This window comes from Betta splendens, chromosome 12 (assembly GCF_900634795.4).
Source record: "Betta splendens chromosome 12, fBetSpl5.4, whole genome shotgun sequence".
NCBI classification, from domain to species: domain Eukaryota; kingdom Metazoa; phylum Chordata; class Actinopteri; order Anabantiformes; family Osphronemidae; genus Betta; species Betta splendens.
The window spans coordinates 13,314,169-13,336,537 of NC_040892.2; the positions used below are offsets into that span (position 1 = coordinate 13,314,169).

At 42.9% G+C, this 22,369-nt stretch overlaps 4 protein-coding genes across 8 annotated transcripts; 3 read left to right on the forward strand and 1 right to left on the reverse strand.

Moving 5' to 3' along the window:
* Nucleotides 1–1,657: 1,657 nt before the first annotated feature.
* On the reverse strand, nucleotides 1,658–3,584 carry htr1ab (5-hydroxytryptamine (serotonin) receptor 1A b). Its single transcript, XM_029168448.3, has one exon. It carries the CDS (start codon nucleotides 3,442–3,444, stop codon nucleotides 2,194–2,196), a length of 1,251 nt encoding a protein of 416 aa, XP_029024281.1. The 5' UTR covers nucleotides 3,445–3,584; the 3' UTR covers nucleotides 1,658–2,193.
* Nucleotides 3,585–6,457: 2,873 nt separating this feature from the next.
* On the forward strand, nucleotides 6,458–10,149 carry rnf180b (ring finger protein 180b). 5 transcript variants are annotated; one of them, XM_029168442.3, is made up of 9 exons: nucleotides 6,458–6,597; nucleotides 7,073–7,135; nucleotides 7,359–7,454; nucleotides 7,556–7,880; nucleotides 7,986–8,275; nucleotides 8,374–8,493; nucleotides 8,603–8,819; nucleotides 8,962–9,087; nucleotides 9,563–10,149. In XM_029168442.3, exons 2-9 carry the CDS (start codon nucleotides 7,079–7,081, stop codon nucleotides 9,757–9,759), a joined length of 1,428 nt encoding a protein of 475 aa, XP_029024275.1. In that variant the 5' UTR covers nucleotides 6,458–6,597; nucleotides 7,073–7,078; the 3' UTR covers nucleotides 9,760–10,149. The 5 variants fall into 5 exon arrangements, with proteins under 5 accessions (XP_029024275.1, XP_029024277.1, XP_055369520.1 ...); XM_029168444.3 differs by having other exon boundaries at nucleotides 8,025–8,275; XM_055513545.1 differs by having other exon boundaries at nucleotides 7,556–8,275.
* Nucleotides 10,150–10,371: 222 nt separating this feature from the next.
* On the forward strand, nucleotides 10,372–15,101 carry LOC114866565 (regulator of G-protein signaling 7-binding protein B). Its single transcript, XM_029168452.3, has 6 exons — nucleotides 10,372–10,995; nucleotides 11,236–11,408; nucleotides 11,940–12,070; nucleotides 12,764–12,902; nucleotides 13,001–13,071; nucleotides 13,287–15,101. The coding sequence occupies exons 1-6, from the start codon at nucleotides 10,864–10,866 to the stop codon at nucleotides 13,376–13,378; spliced, it is 738 nt and encodes a 245-aa protein (XP_029024285.1). The 5' UTR covers nucleotides 10,372–10,863; the 3' UTR covers nucleotides 13,379–15,101.
* A 428-nt stretch (nucleotides 15,102–15,529) lies between these two features.
* On the forward strand, nucleotides 15,530–21,887 carry c6 (complement component 6). The gene is made up of 18 exons (XM_029168432.3): nucleotides 15,530–15,853; nucleotides 16,195–16,367; nucleotides 16,495–16,651; nucleotides 17,123–17,267; nucleotides 17,372–17,513; nucleotides 17,713–17,851; nucleotides 17,980–18,186; nucleotides 18,297–18,540; nucleotides 18,651–18,773; nucleotides 18,867–19,033; nucleotides 19,139–19,364; nucleotides 19,686–19,854; nucleotides 19,988–20,099; nucleotides 20,498–20,630; nucleotides 20,714–20,908; nucleotides 21,011–21,098; nucleotides 21,195–21,439; nucleotides 21,522–21,887. Exons 2-18 carry the CDS (start codon nucleotides 16,222–16,224, stop codon nucleotides 21,695–21,697), a joined length of 2,814 nt encoding a protein of 937 aa, XP_029024265.1. The 5' UTR covers nucleotides 15,530–15,853; nucleotides 16,195–16,221; the 3' UTR covers nucleotides 21,698–21,887.
* Nucleotides 21,888–22,369: the final 482 nt, after the last annotated feature.

Sequence of the window (22,369 nt, forward strand, 5' to 3'; positions counted from 1 at the left end):
GACCACGCAAATGGTTCAAATTAAATGACTAAATTAAAATGGAAGCTAAAACAACATCCTATAATTTTTCATTCACTGGTGCAAGCAACTAATTAAAGCCACACAAAATAGTTGCACTGGACTGTTAAATGACATCTAGTGTTCATGTGATGCACCAAAAGGATTTTTTAAGGAATAGGAAATAGAAAAGAAACATTCAAAACTGAAAACTTTAAACTGGAGAATGTTTGAATTAATAAATCAGAGTATTCTTACTACTTCCTCTGTTATTAAACCTTCCAGTTCCTTATGGAAACTTCCATAACTCTACTACCTGTGAAGAGAGTAAGTTTCTGTCCCTTTGTTGAAAGCACCCAAACGATCGCTGTAGTCAAAAACAAATATAAAATCAACACTACACCTGCTTATTGTCTGAGGTACAGTAGCTGCCAGCTGTGGGCCCCTCACACACACCTCTGTATCCCTGTGCCACAACAGGCCTTTGATCAGGTAATTGCCCCTCGGCCCCCGGAGTTTGCATCTACGATATGTTGCTATGGTGACCACCTCTCTAGCATCCATCTGCCTTCCCCCTTCGCAGCCTTTTTAAGTCAGACTTATATGTTATGAGGCTGTGAGTGATGGAGGGAAGGGGCAGAAAGATGTTACTAAAGCACCCCCACCAGCCTTTTAATGATGCAGCCTTTATTGAAGCCTGTGACAATTGTCTGTGTGCTTATACGCACTCTATGTGCATGTGTTCTTGTTTTGTCGCCCTTTCTACTGTATGAACCTGCCTGTTTGCCCAACCACTACATGTGACATGCTCCTCGTGCCGGTTCCATCCTTCTTTCTTGCCTTTAATAAGGACTTTATTTGTTTAGCAATCAGCCCTGAGACTGAGCCCATCCAGACATGCAAGATATGAGGAGATCAGAGTGCAGGTCGACCTTAGGGAAAACAATCTGGGACTCAGGTTGCTGTTTGAAGACACTTTGAGAAGAGTGACATATTTCATTTGTAGAGGATTTAGATCTGAAAAACATGTTCATGATACTGTGATTTAGTTTTCCCAAAGATGGATGGTTGAAATTCTCCCTATTACTTTCATTGTATATTTTTAAAATCATATTTTTCCATGAAGATATCAGAATAGCAACGTCTCAGTTGGTTTCAAATCTTAACGAATGCGGACCTAAATTTTGCTCCACTGCTCAATACAGGTTTAAGAAGTGTAAACAATCTGCCCTTTAGCCAGATGACTCAAACCAGAATGTGCTGAGATGCTACAGTCCCCCATTGACAGCTACTGTACAGTATAGGAAACATATCTCATACAGCATACAGTGTGTCTTGCTGGAGGACAGTTGTGGAAACCAGATGCTAATGAAAATATTTTCCATGATTTTATACTGTAAATCATTGCAGGTACTGGAGGACACTGAAAATTAAAAATAATAAAAAATAAAAAAGCAATGTGGAGTACACACACACACACACACACACACACACACACACACACACACACACGCACAGACAAAAAAAAAATATATATATAGTCACAGTTTCTAATTATATATTAACACAGTATTAGAATACATAGTAAAATAGAAGTTTATTTCAAAATAGAGAAAACTGTTTTTATTTAATTTTTGTAATTGGTTTTATTAAAAGTTACAAAACTAAATTATTACCTGATCATCTGCCCCAAATCACAAAGCTGAAAATCACACTCCATTTGATGTGACATATAAGCAATTGACTCATATATGATGCTTTGCTTAGGAACTGAGATTATTATACATTTATCAAACTTTCTATTTTTGTTGGTTAAAACGTAATCTTTATTACCTTCATCTCTTTTGCCTTTAATTATGCATCTTATTGTTCAAGTAATCCCATTGAGAAAAGTAGACTTTGAAGAAAGTGAAAAAAAGAAATAAATTATTTTAAAAAGTATTTTATTGAACCTTACAGAGCAGAATGAGAAACATGGAGCTTTGATCGAACAATCACAGCTTTATCTATATGCATAGGCTACTGACATCTCTGGGAACATTTAACGATGATGATCAACAGTAAATATATCACAATCATTCTTTATTCTGAACAATCTCGTTGTGCCATTTGTATACAGTATTTAAAATGTTCCAATTTCCCTGTGGATCGTCTCTAGATCTAACACTAGATCAAACCTCACCAAAGCCTTTCCCATCACTGTCTGCAGAAATTACACTTGATTATTTTCTTGAAAGCGCTCTGAAAGTCTTTGTTGAAGTACGCGTAAATGATGGGGTTGAGTAGAGAGTTGGAGTAGCCGAGCCAGTTTATGACATCCGCCAGCCAGCGCGGCATGTAGCACGACTCCTGGCAAAATGGCATGACCAGGGCGACGATGAAGAAGGGCAGCCAGCAGAGGATGAAGGTGCCCATGATGATGCCCAGGGTCTTCACCGTTTTGCGCTCCCGTGCCAGCGCGATCTTGCGCTTCGCCTCCGTCGCCTTCTCGTGTCTGCTCTCGAACAGCGGCACGGTGCTCGGCGTGTTGGGCAACGGCACGTTGCCTTTGGAGTTGCTGTGAACTTCTATGATCTCCAGGGACTCGCCGTCCTCCGCGTGCTTCACGGCGCCGTTGACGCTCGGCAGCGGCCGGGGGACCACGCTTCTCTTCCAGCTCTTGCCCTGCGCGTCCCCGTGCGTCTTTTTGTGAAACAGCGCGGGCGATAGCGCCAAGCAGGAGTCGGACACTTTCTTTTTCTCGGTTTTACGCACAGTCCTCCTGATCCGAAACCTGGCAGCTTTGAATATACGTCCGTATAAAACCAGCATCAGTGTCAGCGGGATGTAAAAAGCACCGAATGTGGAGTATATTGTGTACCAGGGGTCTTGCCTGATTTTACACTGCTTTGGGTTCGCCCTGTCCTCTGCCAAGCTGCTGGGCTGGGAGCGCATAATCAGCATAGGCGGCACTGAGATGGAGAAACCGACGAGCCAAGTCACACTAATTAGAACTGCCGCTCTTCTCGGAGTCCTCTTCTTCAAGTAGTCTATTGGCTCTGTTATGGCCCAGTATCTGTCCAGAGCAATGGCGCACAAGTGGAGGATTGACGAGGTGCAGCACAGCACATCCAAAGAGATGAAGATGTCGCACGGAATCTGCCCCAGGGTCCACCGGTTTAAAACCTGGTAAAGCGCCGCCATGGGCAGCACCAGCACGGACACCATCAGGTCGGTGACCGCCAGAGAGCCGATCAGGTAGTTGGCCACGTTCTGCAGAGACCGCTCCAAAGCGATGGCTGCCACGACGCACGCATTCCCAAATACTGCGCACAGTATGAGCGCGCAGAGCAGAAAGGATGTGACCACTTGATAACCCAGCTTCACCTCCTCATCTTCAGGTTGGAGGGTTGTGTTGAAAGGGTTCTCAGACTGAGACCAGGTCGTCGTGTTGTTTGTGCTGTCCATTGCTGGTGAAGTCGGTTTGGTTGGAGACTTGGGGTCACTTGTTGTACACGCAGGTGCGCATGACACCGCCGTGCGGTGAACAGGGCATAGTGAACTGCTTGGCGCAGAGAAGGTCTGCGTGTCTCGGCTGCTGAAGGAGAATGATGTTGCGCATTTATACCGATGATGGAAAATGCGTCACATGTCTGTGGGGATGTAACAGAGACTTAGTGTTTGCATCTGTTTAGTCGGATGCTCGGACGGTGAAGGTGTCGCGATTAACACACGCGCTAAGTGTTTCTCCGCTGTTTCTTCCAGACTGGCATCAACAATTATAGTTTTTGTAGGATATTTTAAATATTAATTTCCTTGAAACAAGTTAGGCTTATCGTTTCAGTGACCAAAGAGTTTTTTTCTATTTTTTTTTCTAAATATTTCTAAACTTCATTACGTATAACGCATTATGTATATTTCCCTAACTTTGTTATATATATATTTTTAATTAATAATATTGCTTTATGCTATTTGGGTGTGCGCCTTGGAAGTTTCTAAACATCCATGTTTCACAATAGATTTTACCTTCACCTTGTTTCCAGGTAATATATCATTTACTTACCATTTATTTATGTACCAATTTATATGACTGACAATTTATAAGATTGCTATAATAATGATTTTTTTCTTACACAGTCAAAAAACACAGGATGCAAAGGTGAAACACTGCCACCTGCTGTTAAACCTCCTTTGAGTTTATTCCGTTCATCCAGTGAAATCACAAAATTATTTCAGAGAGAATATATATATACAGATATACTGTTTGTAAAAATTACCTCCCAATAACCTGTCTCTGCACAACATGGAAGCTTCTATCAGGCATCATAGCCTGACAGCCATGATGAGCAGGCACATGGATCAATACATGAGCAGCCCCCAGAAGGGACTTGGTATTAACATTAGGGGAGCAAAACACCAGCTACTGGTAGACAAAGCAGTCACCTGAGAGTGTAAGACCAGACATATAAACCTTGATTGACTACAAGACAACAAGGTAAGCCCGCAGAGCCGCCCTCACAACCATTGTATGCTTGACAGCAGCCCTGTAATGAGATCCTCCCCTGACACAGCTCTGAAGTTGGACATGAATCACCAGCTCACACAGGGATCATGGAATGCTCAGAACTATACAAGGTCAACAGGACACTAAGAACCTTCATCCAGAACTCAATGGGGAAGTACTTAACAACCCTAGATGCCAACAGAGGATATACAGCCAAGACATCGGAGTGTCATTCGGATTAGATAAGCGTGGTCGGATGGTAGCAAGGAGAGGAAAGGTAGTCAGGACTGAGGGGGAGGAACTGAGGAACTACCAGAAGGCAAGATAGCAGATGTGGAGGATAGCTACAAATACCTTGGAATCACACAGGCAAATGGTAACCACGTCCTGACAAGTCAGCTGAATAGGAAGAACAAAGTCTGGGCAATCGACACCTCTGCCCTCCCGGTCATCAGCTACTCTGCTGGCATAATAAGCTGGTCAAAAGAGGAGATGGAAGCCACTCACACCAAGACAAGAAAGCGCCTTACAATGCATGGAGGGTTTCACCCGAAATCCGGCACCCTGAGACTGTACGCTAAGCGTAAGGAAGAAGGCCAAAGATTAGTGAGCGTCAAAGCCACTATCCAGGATGAAACAACTAAGCTCCATTTATACATCAGGAAGATGCCCCCCCAACTGTTGATGTGCTCAGTGAATACCTCAGGCAGCAGAAAACAGAGGAGGAGGGTAAGGAAGAGGAGGAACCCTCATGGAAGGACAAACCCCTGCACGGTATGAACCACTGACAGATAGAAGAAGTGATATTAACAAATCCTATAAGTGGATGGACTAAGCTGGAGTGAAAGACAGCACGGAGGCACTGATCCTACTGTAGCAGCACAGGAGCAGGCTCTGAGTACCAGATCAAGGTTGGGATCTACCACACCAGGCAGGACCCCAGGCGCAGGCTGTGCAAAGATGCCCCTGAAACAATCCAGCACATAACAGCGGGATGCAAAATGCTAGCAGGAAGGAAATACATGGAACGTCATAACCAAGTGTGCGGCGTAGTGTACAGGAACATCTGTGCTGAGTACTGGCTGGAAGTCCCAAAGTCCAAATGGGACACACCTCCAAAGGTGGTTGAGAATGACAAAGCTAAGATCCTGTGGGACTTCCAGATACAGACTGACAAACTGGTAATGGCCAATCAACGCGACATAGTAGTGGTGGACAAACAAGAGAACAAGGCTGTAGTGACAGATGTAGCAATCCCAGGTGATAGCAACATCAGGAAGAAGGAGCACAAGAAGACCGAGAAGTACCAAGGGCTGAAAGAAGAGATTGAGCAGATGGGGAGGGTGAGGGCACAAGTGGTCCCCATGGTGATAGGAACACTGGGGGCAGAGACCCCCAAACTGGGACAGTGGCTCCAACAGATCCCAGGAACAACATCTGAGATCTCTGTCCAGAAGAGTGCAGTCCTAGGAATAGCTAAGATACTGAACAGGACCCTCAAGCTCCCAGGCCTCTGGTAGAGGACTCAAGGTCTTAGGAGGAAGATTGGTTGGGGGATTTTTAAAATCTTTTGTTTTAGCATGTTAAAATTTAAAAAGAATATTTATTACAGTGGTATAGCTTATTAAATACCATGAACATTATGCTCATTTATAAGTAGATTGAGGCTTTGTTGTTGTTGTATGAGCGGTAAGAGACCAAATACTGAGGATAACACATGGTCAACTTCAGAATGAAAGAAGGGGCAAAAGCACCAGAACCATCTTTTTATTTAATGCAGCAAATCAGTTTGTTCTACCATGACGTTATTATAGGTGGAAGAGAAGTGGATCTGAGACAGAGCCCTGCAGCGGCCAGTGTTTAAATAATACAATATTTGGCTGTGGATTCGATTTAATGTGTTGTTCAACGTTCTGTTTTTCAGGCGCGTCACCACATCCATGTTTTAAAAGAGCATTTTTTTTTGTCGCACGCGGATTTTTTGGTGTTTCGGGCTTTCCGTAGGAATGTCCCAGGTCATGACGTCACGTGTTTGCTGAGAGGGAAAACACTAGGTTGTGTCAACTTCGTTGTTTTTGTGCGCTGGGATTCTTTGTCAAAGTCCACACAGATGTCAGGTGGGTGTTTATGTTTCATAATAATGATAATATGTCCTGTGCCATTTTTTGAACGTTTAGGCGACGCAACAACGGGGCTAGTTATGCTGCACGTTAAACTCAAGCGGGGTTATTTTCATTTTGCGGTCTTCACGTTAGTTACTGTAGCTACTGTTATTCACGTATTGCCCTCGATCGAACAGGAGAAAACTATAACTGTCTTTAACTGTTCATACTGTACTGTTCATACTGTAGTTCGATCACTGTCACAGCTCAGAGGTTGCGTTCAGGGTCAACAAGGTTTTACTAACAAAAACACGGTAGTCTCGCCTTTCAAACACACTTTTGTCATATTATATTTATGTATATTTATATATTTTTTCTCCACTTTATTCACTGACAGTCTCAAGCAGAGCAGGAGAGTGTTTAATAAAGAATAGGTTATTCTTGGTATGTTTTCAGTCGCATGTCTTTACTGTGCTGTACTGTGTCACAGGGAACCATGCTCCGCTGCAGGCGTTGTCGCAAACTTGTCATAGACTCAACATGTTTGGAGATGGTGGGTGAAAATCTTTAACATCAGCGTCATTTGTTTAACTCATCTGTAGTCTATCTGTATTTCTAGGTAAATATTCTGCAGCTGTGCCGACATCGTTTGACAGCTGCCATTTTAAGATCTCAATTTCTAAAAATATTTGTATTTATTATAGGTTCAATCATAATGTTCTTAAGTTGTTGAGAAGTGTCCCTCATTATTTTCATGTGTCTCTTTCATTTGGAAGCAGGTTGATGAAACGATCAGCTCAGCTGCTGTTTGTAATATTTGGCATGTTAATGCTGATCTGCTGCCAGACTGGATACTGACCTCTGTTCATCAGGTGAGTGTGTCGATTTCAGCAAAATCCAGTGTTGCAGGTTGATAATTGAGTGTTTAAAACGTAACATTTTCTGTAACCTGTTTGTCTGTGTTATGATCTAGGCACAATGGACTGTGGGAAAACTAAACTGTCAGAACTGCAGCGCTCGACTGGGTGGTTTCAACTTCCTTAGCAATAGTCAGTGTCCCTGCGGCCGGTATAACACGGTCCACCTCAACAAAAGCCGTGTGGATTGTGACCAAAGAAAACATGTCCTCATTGTCCAACCTAGGAGGATGAGACCTGGGAGAGCAGGACAAGCTTGTCTGCTGTCAGACCCCCTTCAGAACAGTGAAGAGAGTCCTGCACCGAACAGATCACCGTTTAACTGTATGGCTGTGATGTCTGATGTGTTTACTGCAGAGGCCACAGACACACTGACTGACAGTGAGGACACATTACCTTTCAGTCCTCTGTATTGCATTTCTAATAGAAGAAGGTGCAGTATGGAAGATGATGCTGCTTTCAGGTTGTCGTGTTTCTGCCCTGCAGGTCTTATGGACGGGTCTGCTCTTAATTTGTCAAATGCAGGGGTGGATGAAGATACACAGTTGCCTGCATCTTCCCCCGCAAGTCAGCCGTTTGACACAGGCGCCGAAGCATCGTTCAGCGCCATCGCTTGCCACACATCTGGTTTTAGGGAGAGACAGTCAGAGCAAGCCCTGCTGCAAAATCCCACAAATGATGCGTCTCCTGGACGAGAAGATGTCTCAGATTCAGACATGCTCATCAGAGGAAGAACGGTCTCTGATGATGAAGCTGAGCAAGAGGAGGTAGTTCTGGTATGTTGGTACTACTACTAAATTAAAATTAAATTAAATCCAGTCATTTAACGTGTTTAGGATTTCAATTGGCGTGTGTGTGTTTCTTATGGTTTCAGTCTCAAGCCTCGTCAGTCTCAAACAGGCTGAGCAAAAGAGAGAAGAACCGTCTGAAGAGTGTGCGAAGAAAACAAAGGAGGAGAGAGCTCTGGTTGAAAAGTCAGCTGGAGGAGGAGCAGGTGAGGCCACTATCAAATGTTAATGAAATTGTAAATATTACATGATTTCTACTTGTTATTGAAACACTATTAAAAAGAAAACCCAAAATGCGTGTGGTGTTGCGTGCAGGCTGGGAGTGTGAGCAGGGCGCCGCTGGACGGTGAGGAGGACCGAGAGGGCGTGACCTGCGCCGTGTGTCTCGACATCTACTTCAGCCCCCACAGCTGTCATCCTTGCGGTCACATCTTCTGCGAGCCGTGTCTCCGCACGCTTGCCAGGAGCAGGACAGCGAACACACCCTGCCCTCTCTGCCGCACACTCATCTCACACACAAACATCCACAAAGGTGAGCTTCCTCCACAGATCCAAGCACACCTCAGCTCAGAACAAAGTACTACTCTGGACTACTTTTAAAATCCAAACAGCTAGTTTCTCAGTGTAATTGTGTTGTTTCATACGGGTTGTGCTGTGATTGTGTTCACCTACAGAGCTCGATCAAAACGTGAAGGCGATGTTTCCAAAAGTGCACTCCACCCGCAAGCAGAATTTCCACAATGCTCCATGTGCCAAATGGCCCCTACCCAGCGTTCAGAAAGGATTTCGTACCTTTTGGGGTGAGAAACTGAAACTGTGTCAGTTTTTTTCTCTTTCCTCAAATGTAAGATCCACTGTAGTTTTCCTGTTGTTCAGGGTCACAGGGAGCTGGAAGTAAAGTTTGCTAACTGTTTATCGTGTCTGTGGTTGACACAGCTTTCATGACCTAGTTCCCTGTGGAGCTAAGAAGGGATATCTCCCTTTTTTACAGTGCGATCATAAAAGTTGTTTTTGCAGGGGTTTGTTGTTCAACAGGTTTACAAGCAATATGCCTGTAAAACAAATCCAATAAAAATGCATATTCAAACAAATACATAGAGTAACAGTTAGGCTGAATTGCTTTGCTTTGAATTGTAAATGAACACCTACTGTATTAACAAGTGATTAATGCGAATAAATACTGCTTTGCTCAGTTAATAAGTGAGTGAGAAACGTGAACCACAGCAGCATTACATACACAAGCTTATAATCAGTCCTCAATCTGTTTGGCTCCAGGCTATCAGAGACAGACCATGATGGCGAGGAGACGCTGGCACTTTGCTAATGCAGGCTTCGCCCTGCACACGCTGGACTTCACCGGCATGCAGGGCTGGCTCTTCAACATCGGCCTGGTCATCATTTACATCCGCTCAGTCAACTGGATCCTGGTTTTCCTGCTCTTCTGTTTTCTCTTGTACTACTTTTTCTTTTGAGAAACAAACTCTTGAGAGTCTGTGTTGCACTATTACTGTATGTGAGTTTGTGTCCATAAGGGGACAGAGCCTGTGCTGTTTCAGTGTTAAATGTTCCAGATACTGTACATCTTATATCAGGTCAGGATAAATGAGAGCACAATGCTTGAAAACACAGTTTAAATTGCATTTTTATAGTATGAGCCAATAATAATATTCTGTGCTTCTTGCCTTCACCACATCCAGTCTTGTGCAATGTGGTTAGTACAATGAGACTTATTATTTTCAAACAACCTACTAAATATTTAAGTTAGAGGGAAAGGGCACTTGAATTCTATTCCTACTCAAAATTATTTATAATTATATGTGATATAGTTTAAAACCCTACAAATAAATACTGCTTTGAAGCGACTTTATTAAATTCTGTGCTTATTGTTGTAATGTCCCTTTATATTATTTAAACAGTTCTAGGTGATGACGTCCTTCAGATGAAATCTTGAGGACTTTGGCGGTTTAGATGATGTCATAACTGATACTTATGCTATGGAGACTTTGGCCAAAAGCAATCTGAGCAGAAAACTCTAGAGTTATAGAGATATTTTATTTTAAGAGACGTTGATAGAAGGGAAGATAATTTAACCAGTTTATTATATATCCTCCTTTAAAGCCGTGTCTGTTATTTTCATGAACATAGTAACTACATATATGTAACATAATGTGACATTGGAGAAGCCCTGGAAGTTGTTTTTCTGGACCACCGCTGTTACCAAACAGTTAATCGTCAGGCGGAGGGTGACGACTTGTTTTGCTGTTGGCTCCCTCTGAATCCTCCTCACACGTGAGCGCGCGGCGGAAGACCGAGAAGCCTCCGTCTCGGCCTTCAGGAGGGGCTGAAGGTGACTCTCCTCTCGGCTGGGATGCTGAGGAAGCTGCTGGGGGTCCGTCCGGCCCGTTTCACAGTCCCGATCCGTGGAACAGCCGCACGTCTCCTGCGGGAGCTTTAAAATCGAACCCGTCCGTGTGCGAGAGGCTCCCGGCTCTATAGAGGACACCGCGGCTCCCCGAAAACAGGCGCTGTCTTTGTGTGTCTGCAGCTGCTTGGTCTTCGGTGGTGAATGTGCATGCATGAGTTCTGCACCGTACGGGCGGAAAAAGCGCCCACGATCAGCAGGGAGCATTTTCCCCCTCAGTAGAGGCGCGCAGACGGAGCCGGAGCGGAGGGAGAGCGCGGAGGGGGCTGTGGACTGCAGCAGGATGGTGAGCGCTCAAAACAAATGGCTGATGCTGCTGGACGTCGGCGTTGAACGTACCGCACCAGCGTTCTTCATTTTATCCGCCACATAACCGTGGTGTGTTGTACAGGTGCAGCGGTGGCGCAAAGGGACAAAAGAAAAAAAGGCGCAAAGAATCGTTTGGAAGAAAAAAAGGCACAAGGAATCGAAGATGATTTAATTGTGTTATTGGCTAACAACAATATTTATTTCATGTTTTTTTCAGACTGTGCAGGAATTCAACACCCTCGTAGCGCTCTACCGGGAGCAGGTCATATCCGTCGGGGAGATCTCGGCAGATTGTCCGTCTCTGCGGGCTCAGATGCACCAAACGCGGACCAAAGGATGCTCCATGGCCCGAGCAGCTCACCAGGACCTGGCCGTCATTTCTGTGTCGGGGTGAGAGAAACGCAGTGAGAGTAAAATGTGATAACTGAAAAAAAGCCAAACGCGCCCCGAATGGGTTTTCCTGAAACATGTAATTTGTCCATTGTGCTGAAATGCTGTTTATCCCTGAAACAATGTGCTATTATTCCAACAGAAGATACAGAAATAGACAGGAATTATAATAAATCAATGCATTTGTTTTAATAAAGTACTTTATAAAGCAATTATATTTAGTTTAAGCCTAAGAAGTGCAAAGTAGCTGGTAGGAAATCAGGCATTTTATTGTTACTCTCCATGTCATCATATTGGTCATTTAGTCGCAGGCTCTGAAATCGAATTGTTAATCTTGCAAAGTAACTCCAGAGTCTGTGAATACAGTACATTTGCTATAAAGTCACATTTGATATCAGTGCAAAATTGTAATAATGCAACATGTTTAGAATGTACACATTCTCACTTTGAATAACTGAATTGTTTCCCTCTTCCCCCCTCCACTAACCCCCACCCCTGCTCCTCCTCTACCTGCTCCTCCTCCTGCTACAGTCCAGAGGACGGAGAAATCCACCCTGAGATCTGTCGGCTCTTCATCCAGCTACAGTGTTGTCTGGAGATGTTCATAACAGAGATGCTCAAATCCATGTGCCTGCTGGGGGTGCTGCAGCTTCACAGGAAAAGTACAATCATAATTATTACATTAAATTATTATCTTAAATAATATTATGTTAAATTACCATAATAAAATAAACATCATGATGTTGTTAGACAGAACAGAAATGCACCACAAAGTACTTTTAAGGGTTTTAAAAAATTTTTAATTTGATCAATTTTATTATATGAATCCATAGGAAAAGCTAAGAAGGACAGACTGATCATGTGTATGTGCATCTGTATGAATCCCATGAAGTAATTCTTTACAGATTAAAAGCCAGATCGTGAAATCTACAGTAAATGCAGATTCTTCACAACCTTAAATGCCCCAAATTACTGTAACCTAGCTCTTATTTTGATTTGTAGATGTACACAGTTAAAGAAAAAAGTAAATGTTAAAAAAGTTATTATTTTAATAAAGTATGAGATATTAAAAGTTGCAAACGACCAGTTAAAGGCATGTTGCTGCCACCCACTGGTCGTTCAGCATGTTGTCAGTAGATGAACACTGCTGGGTGTTCACAACCAAAAAGTTACATGACAGTTATTAATTTTTGAATGATGTTATTCAATTCAATTAGACATAAGAGTGTAAATAATAGTCACTCTGTTATGGATTATCTGTGTGGTTTTCTGTGCTGTGGAAACCAGCCATCTTTTGTCTCATGTAGTGGATGCAGTTGTTTATAAGGTGTTGCTGTCTTTGTTCTGTCCCAAAGGAACTGACTCAGAACCAAGAGTGGACTTTAGGGTGGATGAAAGCTCTGACGTTCCGATCCTGGAGGACAGGTCTTCCTCTCCCATCGACTTCCCTCAGGAGCAGTGGCTGGTGGGAAATGACATTGAGAACATAGAGAGGTACATTCACTGCATCTGGTTCCTCAGTTCATTTTCTCTGTTGATGCTGCAGAAACCCAGTAACGATCCGCTGATTCTTTGTTTCTTTGCGATCACAGAGATATGAGAGAGATGAGAAACTTACTCAGCAAACTCAGGGACACGATGCCTTTGCCGCTGAAAAACCAAGGTATAAAAAAAGGAACAAAACATTTGTTTAAGCTCAGCTTTTAGCTTAGCATAGCTGAGGCTGCTGTGCTATAACATGTTTAATAGTAGAGACCGTTATAAACAAAATAATGAAATAAATAATACAATAGAAACAATGATCTCTGGCTGAGGCTCCAGTACGAAGGCTGGGACCACTGTGACTTTTTCTCTACATGACGTGTTTGTTTGTTCCAGATGACAGCAGCTTGTTGAATCTGACTCCTCACCCACTGATCAGACAGAGGAAGAGACGCTTCCCCGGACTCTGCTGCATGGTGTCTGGCTAAGAGTCTTACCTGCTTTCTATTTTTTCCACCTAATCTCCAGTTCCAGTGTTGTAGTATCAGTCTCTTTAAATGTATTTATTTTTTATATATTTCGTTACGTCACGTTCCTCCATTCGTCTCGGGAGCTAATTGTTTGCAATTAGTTGTTTTATTTGTTTGTTTTTTGTTTGGTTGGTTTTAGAAGTCACATGGTTAACGCCCTGTAGAAGAGGTAAGTTGGAGTAAATAATACATGACTGCAGTCTAGAATACGGCTCAAATGTGGCACAGTTCAGCTAAAACCAGACGCTGGGTTTGTCTATTTGTTTTCGGGCATCTTGTTTCATTGGTGTTCACATGGAAAAAAAATAAATATATATATTCTGGCTATGCACAGGTAGGTTTAGTTTCAGTGTCCTGCTGTGCACCTGTCACACCTCCGCGTGTGAACAGCCACAACTGGGTTGAGGTAGTGAGCGTGTAGGCAAAGCAAACGTCATCTGCTCCATGATGGTTATCAGCTATCCAACTCTAGAGAAAAATGATTTTTACATTCAAAAATATGTATGTAAAGCAAAACATTATGAGGAAGCTTTGCCAACTTTAACTTTTAGATGGTTTTCAGCTTTTTAAAATTTTGCTCCAGTATCGTCAGTGATAAATAGTGGTGTCGAGCTTTGTCACTTTCCTGTACTTAACTTTTATCAGATTTCTTTTACTTTGGCTAAAGGATGTCTTGCTAAGGGTTTTCTTAACCAAGATTTAAAACTCTCACTGTCCCAAGTTGTAACTGTGGGACATTGACAGCAACTGGGCCACATGGCATCAGCATTCCCTGTTTGTGTGGATATTCATGTTCAGCAGAAGGTGACTACTAATAATTTATCAGCATCGTCAACAGCAATAAACTAAATATCAAAGTATTACATCAAATCATTGCATATTAATATGTACAGAATATGAAAATAATCAAATTTTACATAAAACCTGTTTATCATGGTTTTACGAACTTCCTCCTTTTGGCCCCACCATTCATTTACATAGTGTAGTTTTGATTGTAGGAAGAATTTTAATACATACCAGACAGGCATACCATACCTTTCATTCTAGTGAAGTGCAAAAGTTGAACATGATTTTTCATGGTGTACTTTTTGAAAAAAAGAGGGCATGAACTCAAACCTGCCAAATCTAATTCTCACATATAACATGTGGTTATTTTATTTGGGAGTTTTTAATGTTAATATTATTTCTTTACACTTCCACTTCGTTGGCCACACCAATGCTTTAAAGTTTCAGAGTGTAATGCCAGTTGCGGCCTGTAGGGGGCCCTGGCGATGCATTTACTTTGGGCTCGTTTCACGCAGTGCGTCATTCGCAGTCTTCCCTGAAAATAACACCTTCGGTTTTCATCACAAGGGCTTTGTTGATGTTCCACATACAAAAAAATAAATCAAATCAAACACAAAACCAACCAAAACTAATCGTGAGGTTCTTTAAGTGTTTTGCTGCAGCCATTTTCCACTGAATGTAAGTGCAAAGTACTTTGGAAATCTGTGTATTTTTCTTCTACAGTACGTGTTCTAATGTGGTGATGTCTAGCGAGCTAAATTCTTTGTTTTGGCATGTGTATGATGTAGAAGAAGCCACGCATAATTAGTGTGTCCTGCATTACACAGAATCTACTACAGTATGTACAGCGTAGGGCATTTTATAAAATGAATAAACTTTTATATATATAATAAAATGGTGTTTGCTTTTTGACTTTAGGAGAGAGAGAGCTCACATTTACTATTAACTACTGTTAGTAAGAAACTACAATGATCTTCCAACAGTGAACTGGCAGCGTCATGTTCAAAGGGCAGATGAAGATGGAGTCAGAATGTGAAAGACTGGAAAACCTTTCAAACCAAATGAGTCTGTATAAACATACACCTGCCTTTATTCTTCCTACTTTTGTGTGGAGATAATACATCACATAACAGTTGTTGTGTTTATGCTAATCTGGTCAAGTTGTCTCTTACACAACAGTAACATAGATGCTGTTTTGTACCAGATTGTGCAACAACTAGTGGAAAGAAAAAACGTTGTTTTTCCCTTCAATATTTCAAACTGTCACGTTTCAGACCCAGAACATCTGTTTCTTCTCTTGAACTGGGAAATGCCAGAGCATTTTGCTCTCTTTCCCGTGAACCTTAGACATAAAAGGCTTATGTAAGGACTTTTTTCTATGTGCTCCGATGATTGTTGTTATTAGATAAAGAATTAGAAACACGTTTTTTACACAGATTGGGCAACAGGAGCCCAGAGCCCACTGAATCCCGAGAGGTCGTTGAGGGGAGCTTTATTCCTGCTGCAGCCTCAAATCTCAGTCCCATTCAGCTCTGTCTGCAGCACAGAGTTGACTTTCTGTGGAGACCCTCAACAGCTGACAACTCAAACACCTGATCTAGCGCTTTGCATTTTGGAACATCTGCTAAGGAGAAAGTCTTGCATGTGGTAAGAGTCTTTTTGGATTTGACTGTATGTTGGAAAACATATACAACTCTTAAAACTGTTAGCGCCTCTGTGCACTGTTCATTTGTTGGCTGTCTCCCCTTCGTATGCTAAGAGACTAGATTGTGTGCAACAAAAAAGTGTTCCGTCTAAATGACAGCAATGAACTTTTGCTTGATTTCATAAGTTTTTGTATTAGTTATGTATCAGATAAATGCACTACTGTCAAATGCTGCAGCAGTCTGTTGGTAATCTGTCTTTTTCTAAGTGAGGTATTTGAATATGTTGCACACTGATAAGATCAACTGGCCAATGTTACCTTTATCTGTTCTTGGTCATGGAAGGAGGCACGACAGCTTGAAGTTTCCCTGATGGCTCCTTCTGTTCGCTTGGTCGTCCTGCTGCAGCTTCTCAGCTGCATATCCGCGGGTCTGGCCTGTTTCTGTGACAAATACCCCTGGGGCTCCTGGTCCGCATGCACTAGTACCTGCAATCATGGAATCCGGTACAGAACCAGGTGAGACGCAGAATATGATGCACATTTATAGTAGCAACACAGAAGTTGTAACAATGTACATTATATTCCTTTTAGGCTGTTTTCAGCCAGAGTTGTGAAATCCATTAAAAGTGATGGTCTTCCACAGGAACATTGTGTACGACGACTATTACTGGAAGAGCAGCTGCCGTCAGATCTGTGAGCACTCACAGATGGGAGCCTGCAACCAGCACGCCTGTCCAATCAACTGCCTGCTGACAGAGTTTGGGCCCTGGTCTGACTGCTCCCCCTGTGCCAAGAAACAGGCAGGAAGCACACAAACCTCACTAGTAGTGGCTCAGCCGTGCAGCTGCAAACGATTGAGTCCAGCTTCTGGTACTGGTCTGACTCTGCGCTGGTGTTGTCCAAAGACATGTGTGTTGGGTCGCTGCACCAGCTCAGACCACATGCTTGACTCACGCCTCCATACTGTACATCTCTTCTTCTTTTCATGTCTCAGTTCTGGACTTGAGCCGTTTTTGAACATCTGGAGCAGCGTGTCAGTGCCAGTCCAGATCCATGGACCTTTAGTTTCAGTTATGCAATACTCTAAATGTCCTGCATGACATTGAACCCTGACCTGCCAAACTGTTTATTTTTAAATTGTTTAACATTAAACAGAAATGGCCACGTTTGGTGATCGCGTTCCTTCTTCAGCTGTATTAGAGGATCTGTCCTAACTCCTCGCTCTTCTGATGTCTGAATTGATTTCTCCTGGTCTTGTGCTGTTGCCATAGTTTCGGACCCGGTCTGTACAGAGGCCATCCCAGTTTGGTGGAGCGGCCTGCAGCGTAGAGTTGACAGAGGAGAGGCCCTGTTACTCTTCCAGAGAATGCAAGTTGCCACCCATTGACTGCAAAGACAACTTCAAGTGTGATAATGGTAATTGCTATACTTAAAGTGCTTCTACCAACTCACCCTAAATACCACGACTAAAGGCGTGACTCCATTCCTCGCCTTGATCTAAAACAGTTTTTCTGCAACAGGACGCTGCCTCAATTCAACCCTGACGTGTAACGGGCAGAACGACTGTGGAGACAACTCTGATGAGAAGGACTGCGTCAGCTTTAAAATCGTTTGTGCAGGAAGGCCGAAAGTGGCCCCTGGGGCCGACCTGGTGCAGAACGGGTGAGCTAAATGTCACCGGGTTAAATCAGATCACATTCCTCCCAGAGTTGGTCATAAATTACTGGGTCCTGTTTATTCTAATGAAGATATGGTCTTATTGGAAACCATAGCTGCCAAAATAAAAGTTGATGGTAATATTGTTCGCAAACATTGATGCCTGTAAATAATAATTAATCTTGTTTTTTTAATTGCTATGAAGGTTTGACGTTTTAGCAGAGGAGCCTAAAGCGCCAGTGATAGACAACATGTTTATGGGAGAAATTTGCAACATCAAGAGACCCGAGAAAAGTCTCGTCTACCAACGAATCCCCTACAACTTTGACAAGTTTGACTTGGAGGTAATATCACTATTAAACCATGTGACTGAATAAGGTCAAACTAAAAATAATCATTTGAATAGTTTGTTAGAAAATACCATTTATAGCAAAGCCTCATGGATGAACACCTTTTGTTGTTGGTTGTGAAGGTTGGACAGGTACAGGACTTCAGCATCAAGCCCCAGACGCTGCACTCGGAGCCCATCAATGTGAAGACATCGGGTTCTCAGAGCCAGTACTCTGCTAAGGGGAGAGATCTTTTTATATTTCCCTTTATTCCAATTTTTTACCTCGGTCGAGGCTCATCCTCTTCGTCTGGCTCTAGGAAAGAAGCTTTTGAGGCCTCGCAAAAAAAGGTTCAGGACACACATCAACAGCCACATCACTTGCAATTGTAGCGATATACTGGCATTCAGGTTGTGATGAAGTTCTTTTTCTTGCTAATTTTTCTATATTTCTTCTGCAGGATTCAAAGTTTTTCCGAGTCAACCAGGTTCTGCCCATATCCACATTCAAGCTGAAACGACCCGGGGAGCTCGTCCTGTCCCACGCTTTCCTCCAGTATCTCAATGCGCTTCCGCTTCAGTACAGCTATGCTCTCTACAGGGAAATATTTGAACGCTTTGGAACCCACTACTACGACTCAGGAAAACTGGGCGGTCACTATGATCTGCTGTACCAGTACAGTCGAGAGGAGATGAGGGCTTCAGGTGCAACAGCAAAACCTAGTGGACGAAACTCCAATATGTCAACACAAAATGTCCACCTTGATCCATCTACCCCGAAAAACTCACCCATAGAATGTCATGTCATTCAACAGGTGTAACAGACGAGCAGACGGCATCCTGTCTCTCTAGAGAGACCACCTTCACCGTCATCCTCTACAGTCAACACAGCAGTGTAACACGTTGCAATGATGACAAGATGACACAGAAATATGAAGGTCACGTCAAATATCTGGGGTTGTTTGACCTTCTAATCGGGCATTTGAAAGAACTCCAATCGTCTTATGACTAATGTGTATCTTCTGCTGCAGGTTCGTACATCAAGGCTTCAGAGAAATCCTTCTCCCTGGTACAAGGAGGCCGGCCCAGAGAAGCAGCAGCTCTGGCCTGGGAGAGGCAGGGAGCCACCCCAGACAAAGACTCGTTCATAAACTGGGCCAAGTCTGTTCTTGACAACCCTGCGGTGGTGGATTACAAGGTTAGACATACACCTACCCATTTAAAGGTCTCCAGTCTTGGACACATACTGTACATTACATGTAAGCCTGTGAATACTTCAGTGAGTGCATGTGTGTTTCTTCAGCTTCTGCCCATCATAGACCTGGTGCAGGGGATCCCCTGTGCCGTCACAAAAAGGAGGCACCTGAGGAGGGCCCTGCTGCAGTACCTGGAAGAGTTCGATACCTGCAAATGTGCTCCGTGTCCCAACAATGGCCGACCTGTTCTCTCCGGCACAGAGTGCAAATGTATTTGCCAGACCGGCACCTTTGGCACTAACTGTGAAAAACAGGCTCCGGACTTCACTTCAGGTATATAGGGGTGTTTGTAGCGCACAATGGACTAATTTAACTACCATCTAACCCTCAGTTTCAAGCCTCTTTTTAAGCAATCATGATTTCTGATTACTGTTGTTGAAAGTAGACCCAATAAGCCACCAATATTAAATAATATGAAGAAGTGAGGTTCATAATGACACTATTGAATGTAAAATCGTGGTCCCCAGAGGACACACAGTTTTGCCAGTGTAACCGGCTGTTTCAGGTGTAAGCTTGAACCAGACCAGCCTCCATGGACAGCTGAGATCTGCGTGATGAGACATCACAATGTGACTTTCTGTGTCATCTGCACAGAGCAGGTGGACGGACACTGGAGCTGCTGGGGGCCGTGGAGTCGCTGTGTAGCCACCTTGAAGCGACATCGCACAAGGCAGTGTAATAACCCTGCTCCACTGAGAGGAGGCCAACCATGTGAAGGCCCCGAGAGACAGGAAGAGGCTTGTTATATCTCCATTTTTGAAAGGTAGGGCAAAGTACTGTACATCCTAAACATCCTGCTGCTCATTACTGCTTTCTGCTTTTACCCTCCACTAAGATCTTCATTACATCATCTTACATCAGACTTTGTAATTTATATTTCTGCTTCCTATGTCCAGACAGGAGACCTGTGACAATGACGATGACTTCACTGTGGGATGGATAGATGAGCTGCCCCCTGGTGTGAAGGGATGTCGGAGGCCACAGAGACCGGCCAACAGCTTCCTCAGGGTAAAATCCCACCAGTCCCATTCTTGACTCATGGCTTCAACATGAAACCACTTCTCTTGTCTCAGCTGTGCTTGTTTAATGAAGCCCATTACTGCCAGCCAGACTTTAAATACAGTATGATTTACAATGTGATGATAATTGTTGTATCATGCACTGCATCATATACTCCTAAAATGTAAAAAACATTTTAGTGGTAATAATAATGCTTTTTTCGGTTTGACTACAATGAATAAATGCCACATTGTGATGGACAGCTTTGCTTTAACAAGAGGAGTATATAAGATATATATACTCTTCTTGATTAATGGTTTATTTAATGTTTTATTTAGCTAATCCTAAATGTGTGTAATGATCATATTCTTTTTATTCTCTGTTTCCATTCTTCCATTCTTTGACAGAAATCAAAGCAGTATTATAACTATGGCGAGAATGAGGAGTTCCTATGCTTCACTGGATTTGAACTGGATGGTTACCAATTCATAAACTGTCTCCCTGATGGAACCTGGACCGATCCAAGTGGCGAATGCATTAGTACGTTTAAATCTTCTGCTAAAAATAACTCAAATGTTTTTGATAAGAGATTAACTTGAAATGTCTTCCTCTTATTGTTCCAGGGAAGATATGCTTTCCTCCTGAGATCCCTAAAGGAATGATTTTGTCCCCTGACAAGGACGAATACAAAGTGGGTGAGTCACTGACTTTGACGTGTAACGAGAACGACATGGTGCCAAAGCCGCAGAGCTCCTTTAAATGCGGCAACAGTCTCACCTGGGAGCCTCCTCTGGCTGCTGATCTGCGCTGCACCAGCGGTACGACAAATGATGATGAGTGTATAACAGAGGACCCTCTTTAAGCAACTCAGATGCCAATATACTGATTCTGTTGCGTTTTGATTGTGTGCTGTTCTTTAGAGCGATCATCAGTTCCAGATGGTCCATGTAAGCAAGGTCAGAGACGGGAGAATTCTAAGTGTGTCTGCATTGAGCGCGAGAGCTGCCTGTGAGTGATTAGGACTAATCAACCAGTTTTAGATGATTTTTATGATGATGTCATTGAATAACTGACTGACATGTTCATGATGTTTTGTGTGTGCAGTGAAAAACCAGCAGATCTGTGCATCCTGAATGTGGACGTCGGTGCGCTGGTCTCAATGTCCCTCTGCTCCTTCCAAGCTGGCCATTGCCATGGCGACCCACTCTTCTTCTTTAGGGAGAGAGCATGCACTCTCGACGACTTAGCCAAACTGGAGTGGGCCATGTTTCGGGCCCAGATGTCCAATAGGAGCTCTGTTCAGCAGCCTTGTGGTCTCAGCGCCTGTTATGACTGGGAAATCTGTGGTGGTGAGTTTCTGGCTCTAATGTGAGGAGATGTAACTGTCTGCCTTTTTATTGTTTACTAATGTAAGCTCACATTTCTCCTCAGACTCTGATAGGTGTGAGTGTAAAACTGCTCGAGACTGTCCTAAAGTGGAAACGACAAAATTCTGTGTGAAGGTGAGCAGGAGGAATCGCACCTTGGGCCTTTGCGCTGCAGTGACCCTCAAATGTGCAGGCTATGAGATAGAGATCCTCGGTGAAGGCGACTGTGAGTCCGGATGATCCTGCAAAAGCTTTCAGCTGAATCCAAACCCATGTACAGTAACAGATATGTGATTAAAATAACATACTTCTGCAAAAAAACTACCTTCACATTTAAAAACACGTTTGATTTATGTTAAAGGTCAGTATTATTCTTTGATAAATGCCCTGAGCACTAGAACTATGAATTAAAAAACATGTTCAGGTCCAAGCGTTTCTAATTCCATGAGAATTTTTTAAGACTAATGTGCATCAATATACCTGTTAAAAATATATATATTTTTTTGTTAAAAAAAATCCACTAGACTGTTTAGAAAGTAAGTAAAACAGTTTTTACCAAATTTATTATTATATTTCAGAATAAATGTGTTTTTTATAACAGCTTTCTTGTCAGACACAACCCCAAACAGACCCAAGGAAAATAGATGTGAATCTGCAACCTACAGTATTTGGACCTGACTTTTACAGGTTCTGGCTCAGGTCTTGGTTCTACAGACAGGATTGGCAAAAATATTAGAATGTACTGTACATTCTGTCTTGATTGAATCAAACTTCATTTGGAAGAATATGTTGGAGGTAATAGTATTGGAAGAGGTGAACTAGATATCATTTGGTTTTTATCTGTTTGTGGAATTTAAAAAATTATTTGGCATAAATTCGTAACATCCACCTTACATGACAGGGAAACCTGTC